The 23223-nt window shown below is 41.2% G+C and overlaps 1 protein-coding gene across 2 annotated transcripts in view; it reads right to left on the reverse strand.

The window, feature by feature from the left end:
* The window catches only part of cdk19 (cyclin dependent kinase 19), a 61459-nt gene that overhangs the window by 31909 nt on the left and 6327 nt on the right, over positions 1-23223 (reverse strand). For both annotated transcript variants that reach the window (XM_069161875.1, XM_069161876.1), the window contains exon 2: positions 22226-22301. In XM_069161875.1, the coding sequence (XP_069017976.1) occupies positions 22226-22301 (76 nt within the window). The remainder of the gene's footprint in view (positions 1-22225; positions 22302-23223) is intronic.

Below are 23223 nucleotides of genomic sequence, written 5' to 3' on the forward strand. Positions count from 1 at the left end.
GCTCTCTCCAAGGAAACATAATATAATGTGATTCCAAATGGATCCTCATGCAGCGATTAGGTGTTCTGGATTAAATAAATCCCCAGTTTAAAGTGAGTTGAACGTGCGGTTCCAGGAACAGCATGGAAACTTCTCATGTTGTCTTTTCATTCATCCGTGAGCCGCTGCTTTTAAACAGCAGCAGCCTGATGGAGGTTAGCAGGGAGACAGCAGCATAATAGGGCATTCCCATCCTGGCTAATGCCGCGCCACTCAAACACCACCTCTTCCTCCACCTTTGCAAACTGTTTCACTGGTTTCACCGACTCCCGATTGTGCCGTGGCATTTTATTGGCCAATCACAGACGAGCTCTGATCAATGATGGCCTTTCAACAGGCCTCCACGTCTGCCCTGTGTTTCAGTCATGTGTGTGTGTGTGGCGGGGGGGGGGGGGGTTGTGATGCAGTTCACAGTGGATCCCACTTACTGGACGAATTATTCAGTAGCACATGCTCCAGTGACTTACTGTACTTCACCTACAGTACGATGCAGAGAAGAAAGCATTCAAGTCCTCTTCGTTGTCATGTTAGTGCTTTATTTGCAATATATATACAGTTCTAAATCCACAGCTACTATCCTGTCAGCTTTTAATTGCTCTTCTCTTGGCACTTTGCTTTTTTTTGACTCCACTACATACATTTTACACATGCATATGTTGGCTGACTTGCATCAATAATAAATGCATTAAAGGAAATGGCCCTATGGTTCACAGATAGAGAATTAAACATAAGCTGCTGCAGGAGTTTTCCAAAATCAAATAGAAAAGTGGACCTGCATGCTGCTTGATAATTCTTCTCCACTCCATCACTCCAAAGAGTTAACTAAAGCTAAAACTAAAGCTGTGTAAATACCTCACGGCTTTGAAACCAGGTCAGCGACTCACAGGGAAAGGCTCTAATTTCAGAGAATCCACTGACACAAATCCTAAGTTACACAGTAGAGCTGCTTCTTAACAGGACTGCACTACTATTTCTACAGAAAAGTGCTCTTTAAACACGTTTAACTACTTCAGGCTTGTAGAATTTCTAAACTGTGTTGTTTTGCAACTCAAACAACTAACAAGAGAAACCGCAAACTGAAAAACTCATTGCAGATCCAGAACGAGGCACACTTAGTCCTTTCACTGTTTTAAATCTGGTTTTAACTTCTCATCTCAGCAAGGTATTCCAATAGAGTTGAACTACGGAGGTGACTGTAAACATGACTAACAATGCCAGCAGCTCTGTGCCTGAGATAAACGCTCAAATTAACATGCAGCGCGATGGAAGCATGTACGTTGTGAGTCAAATGTAAACTGTGTGCTCACATTTTCTAATCAGCCCTGAACACAAAGCACAGCTGATCCTTAGATCTGCTGATATTTGATCATAAAGTGTTGGACAAACTGAAACTATGACTTGATGATGCTCGGTGACGTTATTACAAATAATCCTTCACATCAAGAAAATCTGTACAGAATTTGTACTGACAGCACTCCAGTTAATGTTGAGGAGATACTTCAGTACTAAAGGACCAGCCGAGTCAGGACAGCATAGAGTTGTAATGGTGCACAAATTTCACAGGCTCGTATGTTTTCAATACAGCAGAGAAAACATGGGTTTTCAAAATGAATAAAACAGAAAATTGTAGGTGCCCAATTGACCATAATTCTTACTTCAACAGTAAAGTCACTCAGATGCTGCGTTCTGTCCATCAGAGGAGACTGAACTGTTTACTGTCAAGTAAGAAATACTTGTACATTAAATAAAAGTGCTCATCAACATTCATAAATACCATAACAGCAAAAAGTGCAGTTTCAGTTGTAAAAAGTAACTCTGCCCTTTTCTCTTTTACGTCAACACCAAGCACACACATCCTGTTCCATTCAGTGGGAACTCCACATGCAGTTCATCTGTTCATTGTTTGGTCCAAAAATGTCAAAACACAGTGAAAATATTCAAAGTGACGAATGTGACAGTTTACAATATTTATTGTTTTGTCAAACAACACATGAAGCTGCACTATAACAAGAACTAACAGTTGAGATATTGTCCTGGAACATTTCCCAGGAAACATTTATATCATGTTGTAGCATTAGTTTATACACGAGATCTCTTCATTTAAAATCTTAACTGAAGACTGGATATGAATTTAACAAACAATGACTTAAGATCATCTTTGAGAATAATGCACTGTCCTAAAAAATACCATTTTGTCCAGATGAAAATGTCCTTCTTGGTCACACAGTCTCGTCAAAAATGACACAAAGCTGTTCTGTAGTGATGTTGTAGTTGTCCTGTTGGGTCAGCTCTCATGACACTCATGTTACTGGATCTCATACTGACAGTTTGTCCATCAGTAGGCAGCGGAAACCAAATGTCTCAACAGAGTTACTGTAAATGTAAAGACAATGGAAATGACTGTGGATGGTTTTACTGCTTTCTTCTGAAGTCTTCACAGAAAGCTGCTTCTTTAAAGCAGACAGAACTTTTGGATCACAAACAGACCTGAACGCTGTTGCCCACAGATCCTCAAACCATCATCTCATCTCATCTCATCTCATCTCATCTCATCTCATCTCATCTCATCTCATCTCATCTCATCTCATCTCATCTCATCTCATCTCCTCTACGCAGCAGGTCAGCTGCTGTACTGTGTTGCAGCCTCAGCATGGAGAAGGACAGAGGAAGAGGACAACCCTGTTTGTCCCTCCTGAGGGGAATAATGTTGGACTTGTACAGGATGTTGGACTTGGCCTGTGGACGGTTTAATCACAACCTTAATCCACCGGCTATAATGGGGCATTGTAGTAATGAGCCGGGGGCTTAGGGCTCGTACGCCCCGAGCCCGGTGGCACCACTTTCCACCCTGAGGGGTGGCGGGCCGATGAGACAGACCACTGACACTTCGTATGATCACCGACTCACTTTCACACATAACGGCCGAGTTTAACACGTTTCACTCACTTCATTTGTGCTAATTTATTCCTGGTTGTCGCTGGACACAAACTTTCAAACAGAAGTGTTGAAATTCTTAAACGTAAATTGAGAACGTACCTTTTCAGCCTTGCTTTTAATTAAAAAGACTTAGACATGTTTTCATTTTTATTATATTTCCTTTTTACATTTCTTTTTCCATCCTCCTTTTACAGTTGTAGTTACTTTTACATACTTTTCTTGCTCTTAACTGTTCTTACTAATCTTTTATCTTAGCCACCATTTAACTCGAACTTGTGTGTTTTAATACACAATTTATCTCCCTCTATTTCACCACTCTTATGGTTATTTCAATATATCTTCTACATTTCTACTATCTCTATCATCTTGCGTGCATTGACTTTATTTTTAAGTTTGTCTTTATATTGTTCTTAAATCTATTTAATTTTTCTAGTCTACAATTGTCTGTCTTATTATAGGCCTGTCAATCATCTGTCAAGCACTTTGAACTGCACCAAAATGTATGAACAGTGCTATATAAATAAAGTTTGATTGATAACTTGCGGTGTAAAAAACTCTTTCTCCCTTTGAAAATATGATTTAATAATTCATATTCTACATTTAAGTGGCTTCTTTATCTAGAAAATTAACGCGTCCAGTCTCAGACGGCCGAGATGGAGGTGGATGGGCTGCGTGAAGTTCAAGCAGAGTGTGCTCACATTTGGGCCATCAGTGTGTCACACTCACACAGCTCAATGAAAGTACATATATTTGTGACCTGTTTTATGTCCTCAGTCGGGACCAAGGGGCTGAGAGCTGAGAGCCAAAGAATGGGAAGGGCAGTGAAAAAAACACTGCTCTGTAAAATCAGGTCTACTCATGGGATCTGATTCATGTCAAATCAGAGCAGGATGAAGGTTTCTGGCACCACTTCACATGCCGCAGTGCAAAAAAAGAATCTACAGTGGTAAAAGCTCCAAAAACACTGGTAGTACGAGAAGAATTTGAATGCTTTACTTTATCTGGGACCCTGACGCCAAACCCATGAGCGAAAAAGCTCTCGTCTCACATTAATGTACTTATATATACTACAAATGTTTCTTAAATTAAAAATCATCTGATTATAGAACTAAATACTGAATATGATGAATAAGTTTCTTTCATTTTATGAAATATTTTTTTATTTTTCTCCGATTACATATTTTTGTTAATAACATAATTTAATCTCAAAACTGTTTTGGCATGGACGGGCATGTATATTTCACGCTTTTCTGTGATACCAGGTTGAACAGTTAGTTGTACCTGTGCTACTTGTTGTCATTCTATAAGAAGCACACGATATACAGAAGAAAACAAGTACTGTACATGCACATGCAGTACACCTGTATGTGTGCACGCGATAAAAAATTCTGCCAACTGTGCACTTATCCAGTGATCGATTTTGTGACATGAGCTCCCCTAAAACGTTGGTCTGTTGGGGTCTCAAAAAACTGGTGAATCATTATAAAATATATAATACTGCAGTGAATTATAGAAGTATTGAATGCAGATAGAGAAATAATTCAAATCAAATTAAACTCCAAAGTGTCATTATCTGTACTTTAAAATATATGCAGTCAGTCCACAATGTTATCAGAGACATTTATCACTTGTCACCGGACCACACCTCAGCCACAGGAACAAGATTTTGGAATAAACAAGAATCAAGCTAATCTAAAAAAGTGTAACTTTTTAAGTCCCCAACTAGAAATGTAGAGATGTAAACACGAATAGAGCCACCAGCAAGTAAACAATGCAGAGAAGCAAACAACACAAACCAGATATTCTTTAAAGTAAAAGTATCTTTGCAAGTATTTGATGAGGAGGGAAATACACTGAATATGTTTGTCAGGCCTTGAATATACAAACAACATATTCTGGTAAATAACACAATGTTTGTAACGCCGGAGAGAAATTTGAACTCTCCCACTTCTGACCGAATAAAAAAACTCAACAGGAAAAGAATTGAACTGGATCACTGAACTTAAAAAAAAGGAAGAAAAAAGATTTATTATATCTTCTGTAAAAGTAAAATTGTAATTAACTACATCTGTGAAAGCTGTGTTTGTGTTTAAGTTGCCACGGTTACATGTAGGTGACTGAACCCCGTTTTATCTGGTTAACTCAGGTATGTTGGTCCATTAGAAAATAAGTGAACAATAGCAGCTCAAACACTCGGATCACATGGAAGACATACACTTATCTCCCCAATAAATAATAACTTCACAAAGACTTACAGGCTGAATTCTGAATGTTCGCAAGTTGCTTGTTTAACAACATGAAACAATAAAACCGAGTCGTGGAAGATGTCACTGTGGGCCATAATCACACACTGTAATCCAGCCTTGGCTGCAGAAAGCCGGGAGTCAGTATTAGGTACAGCATTTAGCCCATTCCTCAACATGTGCAGGGACGGAGGATCGTTGTGAGCAGACAGCTCAATGTCGTCATCACAGCAGCTGTTTGTCCACCTTCAGAGTGGAATAAGTGGTGGTTTCGTAAAGGCCTCGGAGAGAAAGCCCTCACTGGACCAGCTCCAAACATCTGCAGCCCAGTCCACCTTGAAAGATGCTACTCAAAACCCAATGAGGCGTCCAGTCACTGATCACCCCACAACACTTATAGCCTGGAGTCTGTGCCCGGGATCCTACAGAAGACAATCTAGCAGAGCTAGTTGTTAGGTTAGGACTGAAACCATCACATCACAACCTCGGTAGAAACCAGTCGAGTAAAATCCGATGTGAGCATCTGGGGGCACAATCCAAGCATGTAACGCTCTTTTCTTTAAACTGTACGACCGTTCCCACAACTTCCTAATCGACTTCAGGGACACGCTTTCAAGAATGCTGCCCGGAGGGTCTGAGGTCACACTTCTTTTCCCTGAACTCCACTTTTATGAGGATACAATGAGTTTTAACCTCTTCACTGACTAATAAGTGTTAATTGCTGACAGTTTTGGTCATGTAGAAATGAAGAGTTTAAAGCAGCACCTATTTATTAACTTATCATTGTATGTTAGCTAATTTGATTAATTCTTACAAAAGTAATGGATATATGGTCAAAATACAAACAGCATGTTAGACAGCTGCCACAAGCGGTGGAAACGCCTAAAGAGACTGATGTTCACGGAGATCACTTTCACGTAATGTCTGCGTTTCAGCTTTGTGTTTCCAGCTCAACCCAGGCAGAGTATTTCAGTGTATAAGAGGATAGTTCCCCCCAGATTATTTAGAACAAATAAAACTTTGGGGCGGATCGGTGCGGCTGCAGCAGTACAACAGGCGCTGCACCGGACCGTGTTGGTGACCGGTCGATTTGTGTTCCGACTCTCACCGATGGTCACGAGCTCTGGGTCGTCATCGGAAGAACGATATCGCAGTTAGAGGCGGCTGAAATGATTTTCCTCCGCAGGGTGGCTGGGCTCAGCCTTCGGGATAGGGTCAGGAAGTCGGACATCAGGAGGGAGCTCGGACATCAGGACGGAGCTCGGACATCAGCGAAGTCAGACATCAGGAGGGAACTCGGACATCAGGAGGGAACTCGGACATCAGGACGGAGCTCGGACATCAGCGAAGTCAGACATCAGGAGGGAACTCAGACATCAGGAGGGAGCTTGGAAATCAGGAGGGAACTCGGACATTAGGAGGGAAGTCGGACATTAGGAGGGAACTCGGACATTAGGAGGGAACTCGGACATCAGGAGGGAACTCAGACATCAGGGAACTTGGACATGAGGAGGGAAGTCAGATATCAGGAGGGAACTCGGACATCAGGAGGGAGCTCGGACATCAGGGAAGTCGGACATCAGGAGGGAACTTGGACATCAGGAGGGAACTCGGACATGGATGGATGACAGATGATGGATGGATGGATGGATGATGGATGGATGGATGATGGATGGATGGATGGATGGATGGATGGATGGATGGATGGATGGATGGATGGATGGATGACGGATGGATGGATGATGGATGGATGGATTGACGATGGATGGATGGATGGGTGGATGGATGATGGATGATGGATGGATGGGTGATAGATGGATGATGGATGGATGATAGATGATGGATGGATGGATGATGGATGGATGTACGATGGGTGGATGGATGGATGGATGGATGGATGTACGATGGATGGATGGATGGATGGATGGATGGATGGATGATGGATGGATGGATGGATGGATGGATGATGGATGGATGATAGATGATGGATGGATGATGGATGGATGGATGATGGATGATGGATGGGTGATGGATGGATGACGGATGATGGATGATGGATGATGGTATCAGGATCCCTGTCTAACCCTGTGTTAACCTTTTGGTCCCCCCGATCTCCTCCTCCTCATTCCCCTGTTTGTTGTTGTTTGCCATGTGCTTGGTGTTTTGGTCTGTTTCTCTCCACTTCCTGTCTCCAGACTCCTCCCATGGCCACGCCCCTGATCAGCCTGCACAGCTGGGGACAATCCACCTGATTTCCAGCTGATTGCCACCTGCCAGTATATCAGCCCTGATCCTGCAGTCCTGGGTTGTTGGTCCATACGATCTGCTGCGTCTACTCACCCGCAACCTGTCAGCGTATCTGCAGTCTACCTGACCTGTCCCCTTGTCTTGTCTTGTCTTGGACTTACCTGATGCACTGCGGAGATCCACGGAGATCCACCATCCACTCTCACCTGCTGTCCTGTGTCGTCCCACGGAGGTCACCAGTCAGTTCTGGCCTGTAAATCTTGCTTCATCCAGGTAGATCGTCACTGACGTCGAGGATGGATGGATGGATGATGGATGGATGGATGGATGGATGGATGGATGGATGGATGGATGATGGATGAGAAAAGACTTTCCTCATGCGGCTGGCGAGCAGTGGGTCGATAAATGCTCTGTGCTCGCTGCCGCTTACAGACAAACACTGCAGCTCTGTCTGTGGGCAGACAAGCACGCCAAAGCCTTGTCCCTCTGAAATGCAGCGAGCGCTGGGCTCCGGCTCAGCAAGGCAGTAGTGACACAGCAGCAGCAGCCATTTGGTGTTATTTACAGATAAATGCAGCTGGCTAACCTGCAGGCTGCAGATGCAGGTTAGTCGGCAGAAACGATACCATGTTTCACACCAGTAGCAAATCAGACACGGACACTCTGTAGTTCAATTTATTTACTGCACCAAAAACTGCACTGCAGCTGTGCATGTATAGAGTCTGCTGTATGGTTTACAGGAACACATTTTGTTAGATGGGTCTTAATTAAGCAACATTACACTGGAGGCTATTTAACGTCATTATTGGCAGAAAAGTGACGCTTACGGACCGAATCGCTGTCGAGCCAATAATCACCTTAAAACACCGTCCAGTGTAATATAGTGATTATACAACAAGTTACCAACTAAATAAAACGTGTAATCGAAATGTTTTCATATTGTGGAGAAATTCACTCTGAAAATATAAACTTTTTGTTAGTGTAATCCCTGTTTCCATGGCAACACATGGACTGTAAAACAATGAGTCACGTCAGTAGACTCTTATGTAACGTATGTAATGTTTACTACTCCGGGAAGTAGTCCGACCCTTAGCAACCACCTAGCAACAGAGAGGATTTCTAGTCTTCAACTGAATAAATACAGAACATAGAAACACTAAACTGCTCAGCTAGCCCAGTCTAGTTGGAACAAAGGTATCTGATGAACAAAGGTATCTGATGAACAAAGATAGCCATGGACTCATGTGTTTTTAACATTTTAGCTCCGTGTCGTGTTCAAACCAAACCGGTCCGGCTAGCTGCCGCTAGGATTGTAAGTGCGTGACTATCCGTGGTGTTACAGTACGGGTGCTCGGAGCAACCAAAAGAGACCCGACTTCACCAAATGGGTCATTTAATAGAACTATAACAAGTAAAACTACATTATATTATATGAAACTCAACTCCAATTCTACGGTCCTATTGAGAAGGCGGAGGGATATTTCTAGTAATGAGCAGGGTGTGATGTCATCATGATTTGAACACATTCAGTACAATTGACCCATCAGATCTCTGGGTCAGAGCTACTTGTTGTATAATCATGACTGACTATGCCTCCCTTTAACTGACAGCGAGACACCGCTGCTCATTTGACCCCAGCAACCATATGTTGGAGCTCCTCTCCTCCGCCCTCGACAAACACAACTGAAATATGTTCCTGTTTGCACAGTGATCAGCATGATGAGGAAGAGCGGCTGGCGTGGGCCAGAAAACACACAGCCTGCTGAAGATCTGATGTTTCTACCTTGAAAGTGACTCCATCATTCAGACAATTTATTACTGTGTAATTTACTTAAGAAGATTATTATTACTTCATATGGAAGAAGGCGAACAAAAACAGAATAACGGCCTTCAGTTATACGAGCCAGTGTTCATGTATCTGCCCCGTGTGAGGGGAAAAGGGAATATTTATGAGGGCAGGACATTTAAGCTAAACAAAAGCCATTGTGACCCAACAGGGAAAACAAGACTCATTTCATGGAAAGAATGAAATACATGAACAATGTTTCAATTCATGAAGGTCAAACTTAACGGAGGGAACAGATGTGAAACAGGAGCAGGTGGGTGAACATACGAACAACAATCAAACTACTGAAAGATGTTTGGGGTCTTTAGGAAAATGTAGAAACACCTGAAATAGGAAATATTTAATATTTTTTAGAGAACCATACTTGGTTCAAACAGCATCCACTTATTTGAAGATAACTGCGATTTCAAAGTGCATATTATTTTTGCAGATTTGGCCATCATTGTTACTGGTAATACAATCTAAGAACATGTCGGTGTTGCTGAAAAGATATCAAGACAGGTTATGAACAAAACCCTCGAGATAAAAAAAAAAACATGTTTGCAGTAGGAAACAAAGGCAAAACGCATGATAATCACTAAAATGTCAAACATCCATCCATCTGCAGTGACAGGATGACACGACCGCGAGTCGCAAAGCTGGCATGTTTAGTGTCACCTACAACACGGATGAGCTGAAACTATGACCCCTCTGTTAGCCCTCTGTCAGTCACAAAAACAGCTCTGACCAATAGAGGCACCCTACCACCGATTCACTGTTTGAGACAGACTGAATAGAAAACAGACAGGATATAAAACCACAGACTTGTTATAAAACCACAGACTGGATATAAAACCACAAACTGTTTATAAAAGAGTTCGTAGCTTCAGGTCTGAAAAATGGTTCCGATGCAGAAGTGTCTTCAGCTGCAATACCACCAAGTGCCACTAGAGGTCGGCTCCAAAAAGCCTCCGGCTCCATAGAATCCCATTCAACTTCTCTCATCAAATCCAAAGTGAATAAAATGTGTCCATCAGTTATCTCGGTGTTGTTAGCTAAAGTCACTCCTTCTTATTAGTTTTCTGGAGGTCCATCTGAAAATAATCCCTCATTCATTAGAAAAGAAGATTCAAAAAGACCTGTTTCTGGGGGCGTGTCTGTTTGATTGATAGGCCTGTGGTGCAGTCAGGTTACAGCTATCGGTGGGCGGGACATAGTATCGTCAGGTTTCCAATCAGATCGGTCAGATCCACTGCTGGCTCCTCCCCCAGCTCATCCAAATATGGTCACTTCCTGCTCCAAACTGCTCCGAACTACCAAGACGGTGCCGGCCAAAATCCGAACTCGAGGCTTCATTACAGCTGTTCACAAACCAACGGGTGACATCACTTGTTTACTCAGAAACAGTCAGTAGCTGCTCATCACTGCTGACCAGCAGAATCCCATAATCTGTACCATTCAGAGATGCAGCTGTTTGGTCATATTATTTTTGACCTCGCCAAAGTTGCTCAAATCTTCACAGCTGCTCATTTCTTCCAAATCCAACACATTGACTACGAGAAGTTACTTTCTAATATATCCCAAACCTCAGAATACATCACTGAAATAATCACTATATTGGCCTCATCTGTGAGTGGTCCTAAATCTTTGGCTCATTGGTGTATATAATAGGAGGTAAATAGAAAAGGGTAGATTTCAGTAGGAATTGGTCGTTGCAAATGATGTTTCATATCTTTTTTTATCAACAGTGACATCCAGACAGTCGATCTTAACAGATCTGGTGGAAAGTCTTAAGCTGCCAGACTGACCAGTTGTTTGCACAGTTATCCTGTGGGAACGTTATCAGCATTGCAGTGGAGTTTATTTTCTTATTTGCAGTTATCCTTCCAAATAAAGTAGTTTTAATCCTTTGCCTCAATGGTTGGCTCGCTTAAACAATGACTGATTGTCTCCCGTTTCTCGCCCTGCCTGTTGTTGTGGCGTGTTGCAATGTTCCCGCTTCTCAGCAGTTACTTTGGTGAACATATGTTTGCCAAACCGACACAAATGATGACCTCAAACTGTAAAAACAAGACCCCGTCACCATGAACCAGATTCATCTGCAAATACAAACTACACAATCTATCACAGTCTCTTAGTTCAGATTCAGATGTATACTTCCAGCGGCTCCCCGGTTGTTGTTGGTTCGGACCATTACGACCTTCATGAAGGGAGGATTTTTGCAGGACTTCTGTATTATATCGCATTGATTGGAAGTTAGAAGGACCGAATAAACTGGCAAATGATTGTATAATTGTTTTTGTTCTGACGGAGCCAAATAAGATTTCATAAAAACGAAATCGCTCAACGGCAACATGTGACGTGCAGTTTAATTATTAAAAAAAATAATGTTCAAAATATTGATCTCAATGTATCAGTGCCATAAAATTAAAGTAATTCAGCCCAATAATGTTGGTGTTCTCTTTAAAATGATTCAACCCCAACATTTAGATTAGCATGTTGTGTAGCGTCACCAACACAATAGTTTCCTGAAGAACAAACTACAGCCTGCAGCTCACTGTCCAACACAATCCCTCCATCCATAAGCCTCATCCTGATGAACTTCACCTCCACAGGACAGATCACCTCTGACAACAGGCTAGCCGAGGATTTATCCAGGTTGCCCAAGCATTATCTAAACACAAACTGTTTCTGTCACAGGGGTTTAAAGGCTGGAAACCTCAGTGGCCCTTGTTACGCAACCCGCAGCCCACGTGAAGCTGACCGAAGGAATGCAGTGGAACGCCGCTGAAGTATCATTGACCAGCTGATATCTGACCTCCAACAACAACAAAATGACCCATCATCAGTTGGATGAGTAAAATGTTGTCGTTTTTATTTTCTTGCCTGCCTATTTCACTCTTGCTTCAGATATTGATAGCCTGCCTTTCTGAGAACTGAAGATTTTGATGAGCGTCTGAGTGGATTTTTTTACTTTCAGCTCAGAACCCAAAATAGAAACAGAGTACGCAATCTGCTAATCTGAGAAGCACTGGAGGCATTCAACTGTGTGGTTACAGGAAGGAAACACATTTGGGATCTTCATTAAAACTATTTTTCAGACAAATTAAATTGAAGAGGAAATTAAAGCTGTTTCTGATGCGGTGAAGACGAGTTTCAAACGGCTTATATTTTATCACCTGATAGTTTATTGTTTGTGTTTTAAACCTTATATAAATTTGTAAAACAAAATCTAATTCTAATATTTACCTCGTAATCTTGGCAACAAAATATAGCGTGATCGTTGTCATGATAACTTTCTGCCAGTATTATAGACTGCTGCACTTTTTAAAGTCTAATAAGCATTTGGATCAGGACCACTTTATTAAGCTGATTGAGTATCAGCTAAATATCAACTATACATTTATTTTCTTTATTTACAACAACAAGCTAATGTGCATAAAGCTAACTGTGTTAGGACGCAACTTAGCTAACATTACAAGAAAACAGGAAATACAGACCTTTTGTGCACTTTTTGGAGGGAGTTTGTTTTAAAACTTTAATTTGACTGAAACAGGTCTTTTTGAATCTTCTTTTCTAATGAATGAGGGATTATTTTCAGATGGACCTCCAGAAAACTAATAAGAAGGAGTGACTTTAGCTGACAACACCGAGATAACTGATGGACACATTTGAACATAAGCTGGCAGCGGCTCATTATTGAAATTCTTTTGTTTTTTTTTATTATGTCTAATATTTTTTTGCCCAGTATTGTTTTTAGACACATGCACACACTGGAAATGAACCTCTACGTTAAACCTTCTTTGTGAGCCATTAACGCACCATTGATGTTGAGTGAAGGGAAAGCGCTGTTCACTGTGTTTCTGAGTCCACGTTGACATACATTCATTTGACCGACTAATTCCTTTCGTACCAAATTTGTTATTTAAAATGGAAGAATTTCAATGGTTGTCTTGACCAAGACCGCCCACCCGAGAGGGCAGTTAGTCATTCTACAACAGGATGTGTTCAATTTGTTGGGGGAGAATTTTGCGTTGAGGGCGACTTGATGGCCGTTTAGTTGGGTTGCGTGCCACATGGGCTAAAATGCCCTGAGCAGCAGGGTCCCTGGTTCAAGTTCCAGAAGGCTGGACCTTTACTGCACGTCACGCCTACTCTTTCTACAAACATTTCCTGTCTGTCTCTTATGTTCACTTTCAAATAAAGACAAAAAGGTTATAAAAAAAATAAATTTAAAAAAAAAGAATATCATGGTGTGTTTGTTATGAAGTTTGTAAAAAGATCAGTGGCGATAACTGATGAAATAAAACCTGCTGTTGATGGCCTGTATTTAATTCCTGTATTGCACATGCCGTGTATCCCGAAGAGGCATTTTTACATGGAAAAGAACATGAAGGACTCTGACCATTCTTGCTGCAAAACCAAAAGCACATTTCTGCCAAACCAACCTCTCTCCGCCCTTCCCGCCTCAACTCGACTGCATGTGGCATGCCAGCTGCTGAACTGCACAGTTTGCTAAACGAAGCGAGGCGGTGGTTTGGGAGGCACAAAGGCTCCTTTGTTCTGCGGGGCAAGTCTTGAGGATTTTTTGAGCAAGAACAATTTCTAGTAATTGTAATGTTGAAGAGACAAGAGAGGTGAGACTCTGTCTGCTGGGAGTTAATGGAGGGAGGACCTCGCTCCTACCTGCATTCTTTTGTCACGGAGCTGATTGGCTTGTTTTGGAGGTAATCAATGTAAAGACCATGACGGCACCAACATTCAGACAAGTTTTCCTTCCCGGTAAAAACAAGTTAGATCAAACTACAGCAGTCACTTTGCTGCTGTGACAAGGTCAGCCATCTTAAAATAATATTAAGAAAAAAGAAATGTCATGTCAGAGAGAGACTTGAAAATATAATGAACATAAACACACATCACCATCATAACCAATAAAACCTAAAGGTAGTGTTCAGAGGTTGTTTTTTTAAAGGCACAATTCATTTTATAACATGTTTAAAAAAAAGCTTGAGGCTTCTGACCGTTTAAACATTGTAAATACAAAAAAATGTCAGACTAAAAACATGACTGAAATAACATGACAATTGATAGGTACAAATTTCAAGTTTCAAAATTTCAAGAATAAATATGATCTGAAGATTTTATTTTGAGAAGAAGATAAAGCCAGTTTGTGTAGAGTGACTGTGAAACCACATTTATGAGAACATTAGAAGCCATTTCATTGTTTTACCAAGGTTTGGTATGGAGTAGTGGAACCGCCACTCAAAATACAAATATCTAAAGATAACTAAGTAAAATACAAACAAAACAGGTGTTGAAGACATTCTGTTGGAAAAGTCGTCAGATTTTGAATCACTTTACATTAAGATTGAAAGTAGATTTTCATCTGCAAACCTGTCATGCAGGACGATTAGTGACGAGAAACGACACACAAGGAAATATTCGGGTGATGTATGGGCGGAGTTAACAGTGATTTTACTCCAGACACGAGTGGTGCCACATTTCCATAGTCTGATGCAAAAACCTTGTTAAAGTTGTATGAGCAGTGGTAAATGATGTAAAGATACAAAGGTATAATCTCCCCCTCCAAACTGCATGAAAACATGTGTATATAATTTTCTTTTTCTTTAAGTGGATTTTATCAACATATATTTTTAGTTTTTTTTAAGTGTTTTTTCTGTAATAATAATAATAATATGAAAAGCAACAACATTAAAAAAAAAAAAAAAAAAAAAAAGCATAATGGTGGAAGCATCTCCACCAAACAGGCCACAGCTCTTTAGCCAACAAAGAGCTCTGAGGTTAGGTAGTTGGTTCGATGCATCTCCATCTATAAACTCTATTTTCTGAATTAATGGAATGCGCTATTTTTAATTTATTTTTATTGCAGCCCTGAGCGGTTTGTAATGCACTGTAAAAAAAAAAAATTGCGTTTATAACTGATCAAAAACTTTGCATCTGCTCATGTCTGGTTTCCCCTTGATTGACTTAATTTGATTTATCATGGCAAAGACTTCAGCCTGTGACTGAACACCGCAAAAACCACAAAACACTAACACACTGGGCATTTTCAGATCACTTTACAGAAGCAACGCTCCCCTTCGTGAGCCAAAATTCCTCCAGTCTTTTTCTAGAACTTCCTGCAAGAAAGCCGAAACATGACACTGGGATGTTTTGTCTACTACTGCAAAGGATAATTATAGATTATAATAGATAATAATTGTTTCTCAGCATTAATTGTCATCATATAAGAAAAATCAAAAAGTAACATTTCCCTGTGTCTGTATTTCTGGGAGAGAAGCTGTTACGGCCCAATCGGATTATTCTGGAAAAGAATGCCGCTAATGGTGTGACAAAATCGTATTTTTAGATATGCTGCAGAGCAGATATCAAAAACAGGCCTACTTTTCCATCATCGGAGGCTTTATGAAAGGGATGATTGTTCTTTCAAAGCTTTAAAGACAAAGCAAATCAACCGTCTCGCTGAAGCTTCTGCTCTTGTGTGAGTAACATGACACTGAGAGAGAGCTGGAAAGTCTTTAGGAGAAGGAGTGTCACAACACACAGCACAGGAGAGGAGAGGAGGGGAGAGGAGAGGAGGAGAAAGGAGAGGAGCCAGACCAAACCGGGCCAACTCGAACCAACCCGGACCAACCCAAGCCAAACTGGGCCAACCTGGACCAACCCGAGCCAAACTGGGCCAACCCGGACCACGGTGTTGACACGCTCATCAGGATCAGCATCAACAGGCAAGGTGCTGCTGTGGCCAATCAGGGTGGTGCACAGATTGTTTACTTTGTGATCAAAGCAACAAAAGATGAAATGACTGCATCTGAGAGGTGTCTGATCGAACCCAAATTTAATTTGAAAAGACTTTACATGAATACATAGACGACGCTAACAGCCTGAATCTGCAGAAGAACTGTGGCAAGTTCTCCAGCATGCTGACCCAAAGACTGTTTATAAAAGAGTTCGTAGCTTCCGGGTCTGAAAGAGGGTTCCAATGCAGAAGTGTCTTAAACTGCAATACCACCGAGTGCCACTAGAGGTCGGCTCCAAAAAAGTGTGCGGTTATTTTTGTGTTTTTAGAAAAAGTCACTTCTTATTCGTTTTTCTGGAGGTCCATCTGAAAATAATCCCGTCATAAGCCTTAAAAAGACGTGTTTTAGGGGGGCATGTCTGTTTGATTGACAGGCCTGTCAGGTTACAGCTATCGGTGGGCGAACGGAGTGTCCTAGCGTTTCCAATCATCACTTTTGGCTCCAAATAGCTTCAAACTAGCAAGATGATCGGCCAAAACCCGAACTCAAGGTTTCATAATGGCCGTTAACAAACCAATAGGTGACGTCACTGTTGGTTGCCGCTTGTGCTGAACAAGTGTGTGCCAGTGTACTGCGGGTAAAGTGACGGGAACTCGTGCAGTTGCTCACACCAAATATATACATACAAAGTGTGCACACTACATTGCAGAGACGCCCCGTCATACATTTCCGGTTTTAACCCAACTATCTATCACTTATAAAGCAAACAGAAGTGAACACACAGGTGCAATAAGCAGAGCCCCGTACAATATTTGCAAGATCTGACAGATTATTTCCGACAGAGTAATAACTTTAGAGTTTCTGTTGTCCGTGAGGCTGAAAAACCTGTCCAATCAATTCTGTGGTAGCTTCACAGATTATGTTGTAGATCCAATATTGTGACAGTGACAACACACAAAATAAAATAAAGCTCAAACAAGAACTATTTGAAAACTAAATGGAGCATGCAGGTTCTTCTGAAAGTAACAAAATGAGCCCAAATCATCTATTTTGTACTATGGACGATGAAATCCACAAATTCTTTACAATTTTACATTGAGGAACATTATTCTTAGATTGTTGCACTATTTTCCCACACAGTCTTTCAGAGTGGTGAACCTCTCCCCATCTTCAGAGACTCTGCCTCTCTGGGATGCTCTTTTTATGCAAAAACATGCGACTTATCAATTAAACTAAAAAGCTATGAAATGTTTCACCAGGTGACTGTCCTAACTTTTTCGAAATGTGTTACTTGCATCAAATTTAAAATGAGCGTATATTTCTGATAGCACAATAACATTTCTGAGTTTATACATTTGATATGTGGTCTTTGCTCTATTTACAATTCAATATGGGTTTACATGATTTGCAAATCATCACATTCTGTTTTTATTTACATTTTACACAGTGTCTGAACTTTTTGGGAAACAGGGTTGACTGACCTTAGTTGTTGGCCCAGCTGTGTCACTTTGGCAGCACGTTCCGGGTTTTTATGTGAATGCACGATGGCATATGATATGATGACAGCTGTGTGTTTACTCCTCAGAAGGGCTGACCTTGGTGCCTTTATGTACCGTGATACCAGATGTAATTATAAATGGAAGTGTTTTTTCCTGCTGTAAATGAGCATTTGAAAGAAATCAGTGGCCATCTTTTGGAGGTTTATATGATGACTTTCTATGTTTGTGAGAGGTCCTTCTTCTTTATTCAGTTTCATGTGATAAATGACATGGTAGGCACCAGCCATTGCTACCGTTTTGAAGCAAGCCACTGAGTTCCTTTCATGCACCTGGTTCTATGCACATTATCAATTTGTGGATATAAAAAAAAAAAAAAAAAGCCTGAGTGAAAATGCAGAAAATTTTAAAAAAAAATTAATTGGTGAAAAATTTTGGAAAATGTTTTTACGTTACCCTGAGGTGGAAAAGTTGACGTATCAGATAAAATATCAAATTAACATGACCAACAGCAATGCAGACACCCATGTCAATGTAAACTGAGCAAAAGCTGTGCAATTCAAAACAAAAACGTATTGGTGGATGTTGTATAGGCATCAACAATCGTGAAGGAGTAACAAGATATTTTTTGATACTTGATAATGTCAAAGCAATGGAGTTAGTGCTATAAAAAAAAAAAAGAGATCTAAGTTCGGCACCTATTCTAGCTCTGTAGACCCCCAAAGAGCAGAAGAATGACATGCAGTAAAAGTCCAGCCGACCAGGAACTGTTGCAACAACTTGCTGCTCGAGGCATTTGTGCATGAACTCGAAGCACTCGGCTACCTAATTGTTATCTGTTGTGCTACAATCCAAGAGTACGAGCAGATATCTGAGAGCCGAAGTTACATAAGCAAAAAGAAGCAACTGGAATGCAAGGACAAGTTAGACTACAGAAAATCTGTGGAAGCAGCAGTTCATCTGAGTGCGGCAGCAGGCCCTTTAATAACGGTGCAAATATAACCCCATCATTTTTGGCTTTTGCCTCGTATTAGCGGAAACTGAAATTTATGCTGTATAATTGATGGTTGGGGTTAGGACAAAAAACATGGTTGGGGTTATGTAACAAAAAAACTACTCAAGAAAAATGTGTCCCGTCCTGGATTCGACCAATTTGACTAAAACCGCAAAAAAAAAAACTCCTTCGTTGCCTCTGTTGCGGGACCTTGGTCATATGAACCCGCGTCACACTACATTTTCATGCGTCTAAGTTTAACGTGTAACTTTCATGCCTCGACACGCCAAAAACGTGTCTATCTCACGTTTTGCTGTAGTGGACCGGCATGTCTATTTCACGCTTTGCAGGGATGCTGTGTTGGTGCAAGTACAGTGAGGAGAGGCACCATTATTTTTCAAAGCAGCCTCAGTTTGCTTGTGCAGTATTTTTGGTCAGTATTATAGATCCATGAGAGCCTCTAAACCCTGTTATATGTAAAAAATTGAGTGATCTACATGTCACGGAAACAAAGAATTTAAACAATGCTAGCTCGAGAAGCTCTTGCACAGTTCTGTATGCATACTTAACACTGCCACCTATAATTTGAAAAGCTTGCTGTTGTCATGTTTGTGAACCTTGGAATATGTTTTATAGACAGCCGTTGGTTTCTACCAACCTGTTTCCAAACATGGCGCTTTGAATGAAACAGGAAGGGAGGTGACAGTCACTTACTGTCATTTAGTGTTGTGACAGACTTACTTCTGTTTTTTCTTAATTATATATTTTCTTCTTTTTGTGGAAAATTCCCAGCAAACAAAGCTGGTCAACGCACCAGCCGTTACATCGGTCGACACAGCAGCTGAAGGAGGACTTTTAAACGTATCGCTGGCGAAAAGAGGTCTTGTGAACACGCAACGTCTTGTTGAGTGTAAATGTTACCGTGCACCTAAAGGGCATGAAAACATTCCTGTAGGTGAAACTACATCTTAATTACTGTTGGACGTGTTTGCACCATATGACACTTTGCCTCTCTCCAGGTAAACATGTGACACTGGAACCTCTTACATAACCGGCGAGCGGCATGTCAGAGGGGCCACATTCCTTCTCTATCTGACTCGACTCGACTCGCTTTCCAGCAGCACCACCCAGCAGCAGCACCACCCCCTCCAGCAGCAGCACCACCCCATCCAGCAGCCCCACCCCCTCCAGCAGCACCACCCCATCCAGCAGCACCACCCGCTCCACAGATCCTAAAGGGAACCTGAGTTCTAACTGGAGACTATGTGAACAGCTAAATCCACCCAACCATTCCTACAGACACATGTCAATCACAAACAATGACCTTAAACGATTGTGTGGTTTGTATTTTTCTTTGCTACTTTCATATAGAAGGTGTGACACAAAGTTTGATTGACAGGCCTGTGGTGCAGTCCGGGTACAGCTATCGGTGGGCGGGACGTAGTATCGTCAGATTTCCAATCAGATCAGTCAGATCCACCGCTGGCTCCTCCCCCCAGCTCGTCCAAATATGGTCACTTCCTGCTCCAAACCTCTGTGAACTAACAAGATGGTGCTGGCAAAGATCTGACCTCGGTGCTTCACAAAACAAAGAATTCAAACAATGTTAGCTCGAGAAGCTACACAGTCAGCAGCAGTAACACAGCTATTTGTTTGCTCACAATTTGAGCCAAACAGTCTCACTCCTTCAGAGTGATAACTTAGTCCAATCTTAACACGCAGGGATGAAACACACTTTTAGATTCAATATGACACACGAGATATCAGTATCTCGTACCCACAGCAAATACATGTCCGTAAATGAGATAGAATTCATTGATTCAAATCCACTGCTTATGGTGCTCATAAAAATCATCTTGTTCTCTTCAGTTTTACTAAGTAAGTCAGTGACTGTCTGTACATTCAGAGGGACTTTGCAAACAGGAGCTGCTAACAGCAAATTGAACCTCCTTTAATGGGGCCAGTTAGTCAGAGTGTAAATAATTAGAAGCAACACAAGAACAGGGATCAAGTTGTAGCCACTGAATTCATGAGTCGGGGGGGGGGGGGGGGGGGGGGGGGGGCAGTTGTTGTCATGTTGTTGGGGGATGGGGGCATCAGACTTCCAAAAACAAAGTCATGATAGATTTTCTGATCAATGTCACTACTGATTGGAGACTGACAGTAAAAGAAGACGTGAAAGACGTCCTCTGGGTTTTTTCTGAAAGCAAGCAGAGTTTACTTGCAGTGTTACTCACATGTTTGCACTGTTTGTGCCCTCGAGACCTGACAAACATGTTCTTTGTTGATTTTTTCCCTGAAGGGAATTTCATGCCATTAGCGTCAGACAGGTTGGAGGTTTCGGGGAAACGTGTTCAGGGTCTGAGCCAGTGAAGCTGCCATTGTGACTATAACATAGAAGCAAACAATTAAAACTGCCATGATATTTATAATGAGAGCGGCTTGCTGTGTAAAAATGAAATTTCTAAACTCGAAGTGCATTCAGGATCGAAATCAAGTCAGAACTTCAAATATTCACTTACAGGACTCCATTTTTTAAAAGACTAGTGAGAGCTTCAGAAGTTTTCCAATTATAGCATTTTACTTTTAAGACAATCTCATTTTAACAGGATAAAGAGGCTGTGAAAGACATCCAGTGAAGTAGTAGAAACATTACTCTTGATTAAAAAAAGGTTCCTCATCATAATCAAACGCGGCATATAGAGAGTTTAAAGTGCTGTAAATGGACCATCGATAGCTGCTTCAGCTCAGCAGCACCAGCAGACTGTCAGCGGAGAGCAGCGCTTGTAACATCCCTTCATACACTACTGAGCAATTAAACACAAGAAACATCAAGGTCCAATTTAAAAGATAAAAGACATTCATTTAATTATCTCTTATTTTCTTCTCACTAATCAAGTCTTTATCATTCTTTTTTTTTCCCCTCTCAAGCAGCTTTACATTTTTTATCATCAAACTGTAATAACACTGAGAGAAATATAAAAGAGTCACTGTTTTCATTGATGGCTGCATTAACCGTCATCTCTTGATGAGTTCACACACACTGGACAACAGCGTATTTGGTATGTTTGGATAGTTTGCAGCGTCCGCTAAAACTCCTAATTAATCGGCACATTTTAATAGCATATCAACCACAAGAAAGAAAATAAAATTACACCCGAAACCCAACTTCAACAAACAAACACACCGACCCCCTGACACACGCACGCACACGCACACGCACACGCACACACACACACACACACACACAAACACACACACTCACAAGTAACAGTAACTCAGAAGTTCAACCTAACTGCGTGTCCAGGACACCATAGCTCATAACAGCACATATCACTCACATGAACATTAATAAATACAGCACATTGAAAGCAGAAGTTGCAGGAGAAAAAAATCTAAAACGAAACAAAAACAAAATATATGCAAATACAGTCAAATTGAGTCCAGATATTACAGGAAGCGACCCCAAGATTGTTCCCATTTATGCTGATGTTGAGTTATTTCATTGTAATTTTTCTCCATATATATGACAGAAACAAATTCATGCAGCAAGTGTTTTAAGCACGGGGGAGTTGTTGATTAATTCGTTAATAATATCAAGTGAGATAAAATGATGTCTGGCTGCACAGCATGAGATTGTAATAACGTCATGTAAGGCCTCCATAAGAAAAACTGTAACTTACAGCGATTTCCCTGCAGGCAGACATCGATATTCCAGTGCCTTCTATTTGTTTCAGTGCATACTCCTTTTCATCTTTCCTGTGGAGATAAAAAAAAGAGAAAATGGAAGCAAAATTATTAAATGGCTAAATTGTCTTTAAACAGCAGGCTTTTTAAAAGCTACCTAAACCTCTCTTGACTCCTGCTTTGGCCTTTTGGGATTTGATTATCAAAGCAGGAGGTGTTGTTGAAAGAGGGGAAGGAGCAGAGGGCATTGTTGTTGTTGCTTCCTCTCCCCCTCCCCAGGCCTGGATCACTGCCCAGCATGACTTCATCCTTGATGCAAAGACAGAAACTCAAAACTACACACTGACCTGGCTACAGCTCTCAGCTGCCAACTTTCACTTTTTTTTTTTTTGTTTGTTTTTTTGCAGGATAGTCATTTGCCCTTGCGTGTCACATTTTGTGCATGAAAACCAGTTAATAAGGGAAATGCGAGCCTGCAGGACTGCAGACAAATATTGATGAGTTGAGATAAGCCGTGTTCCAGTGTAGGAACAGCCGGAGCTGAGAGCAGTGCAGAAAATAAGGGCTAAAAGGAAACACAAGTCTATTTAAAGCAGTGCAAAGAGGCACAATTAAAATGTAAACACAGTCTGTGGACAGCATCCAATAACAACTTCATTGAGTGATCAGCCCGCACACATCAAACAGGTCCTCCTGGTGCTGAGATCAAACCCTCTTCAGCTTCATTTGCATTGGAGATGGTCACAGATTAACGGGAGCTCTCAGGCCCCCATCTCTTATACTAATTGAGCTGTACAGATGCTCAAAGCATTTAATCTTTTGGTCTGTAAACTAAATTTCCTCAAATGAATTTAGTCAAATTCCCAATAAAATAGTTTATCTGCCACTCCACAGTGCAAAAACAGAGAAAGCCGCACAACTCGACACGTAAAGATGCAGTTTGAAGTTGTAAGTTTCTTTTTAGTTGGAGGTTTCTGCTATTTTGCTCACTTGA

This window comes from Embiotoca jacksoni, unplaced genomic scaffold (genome assembly GCF_022577435.1).
Source record: "Embiotoca jacksoni isolate LCO1_2020_lvr unplaced genomic scaffold, fEmbJac1.0.p SCAF_29, whole genome shotgun sequence".
Taxonomy (NCBI): Eukaryota; Metazoa; Chordata; class Actinopteri; family Embiotocidae; genus Embiotoca; species Embiotoca jacksoni.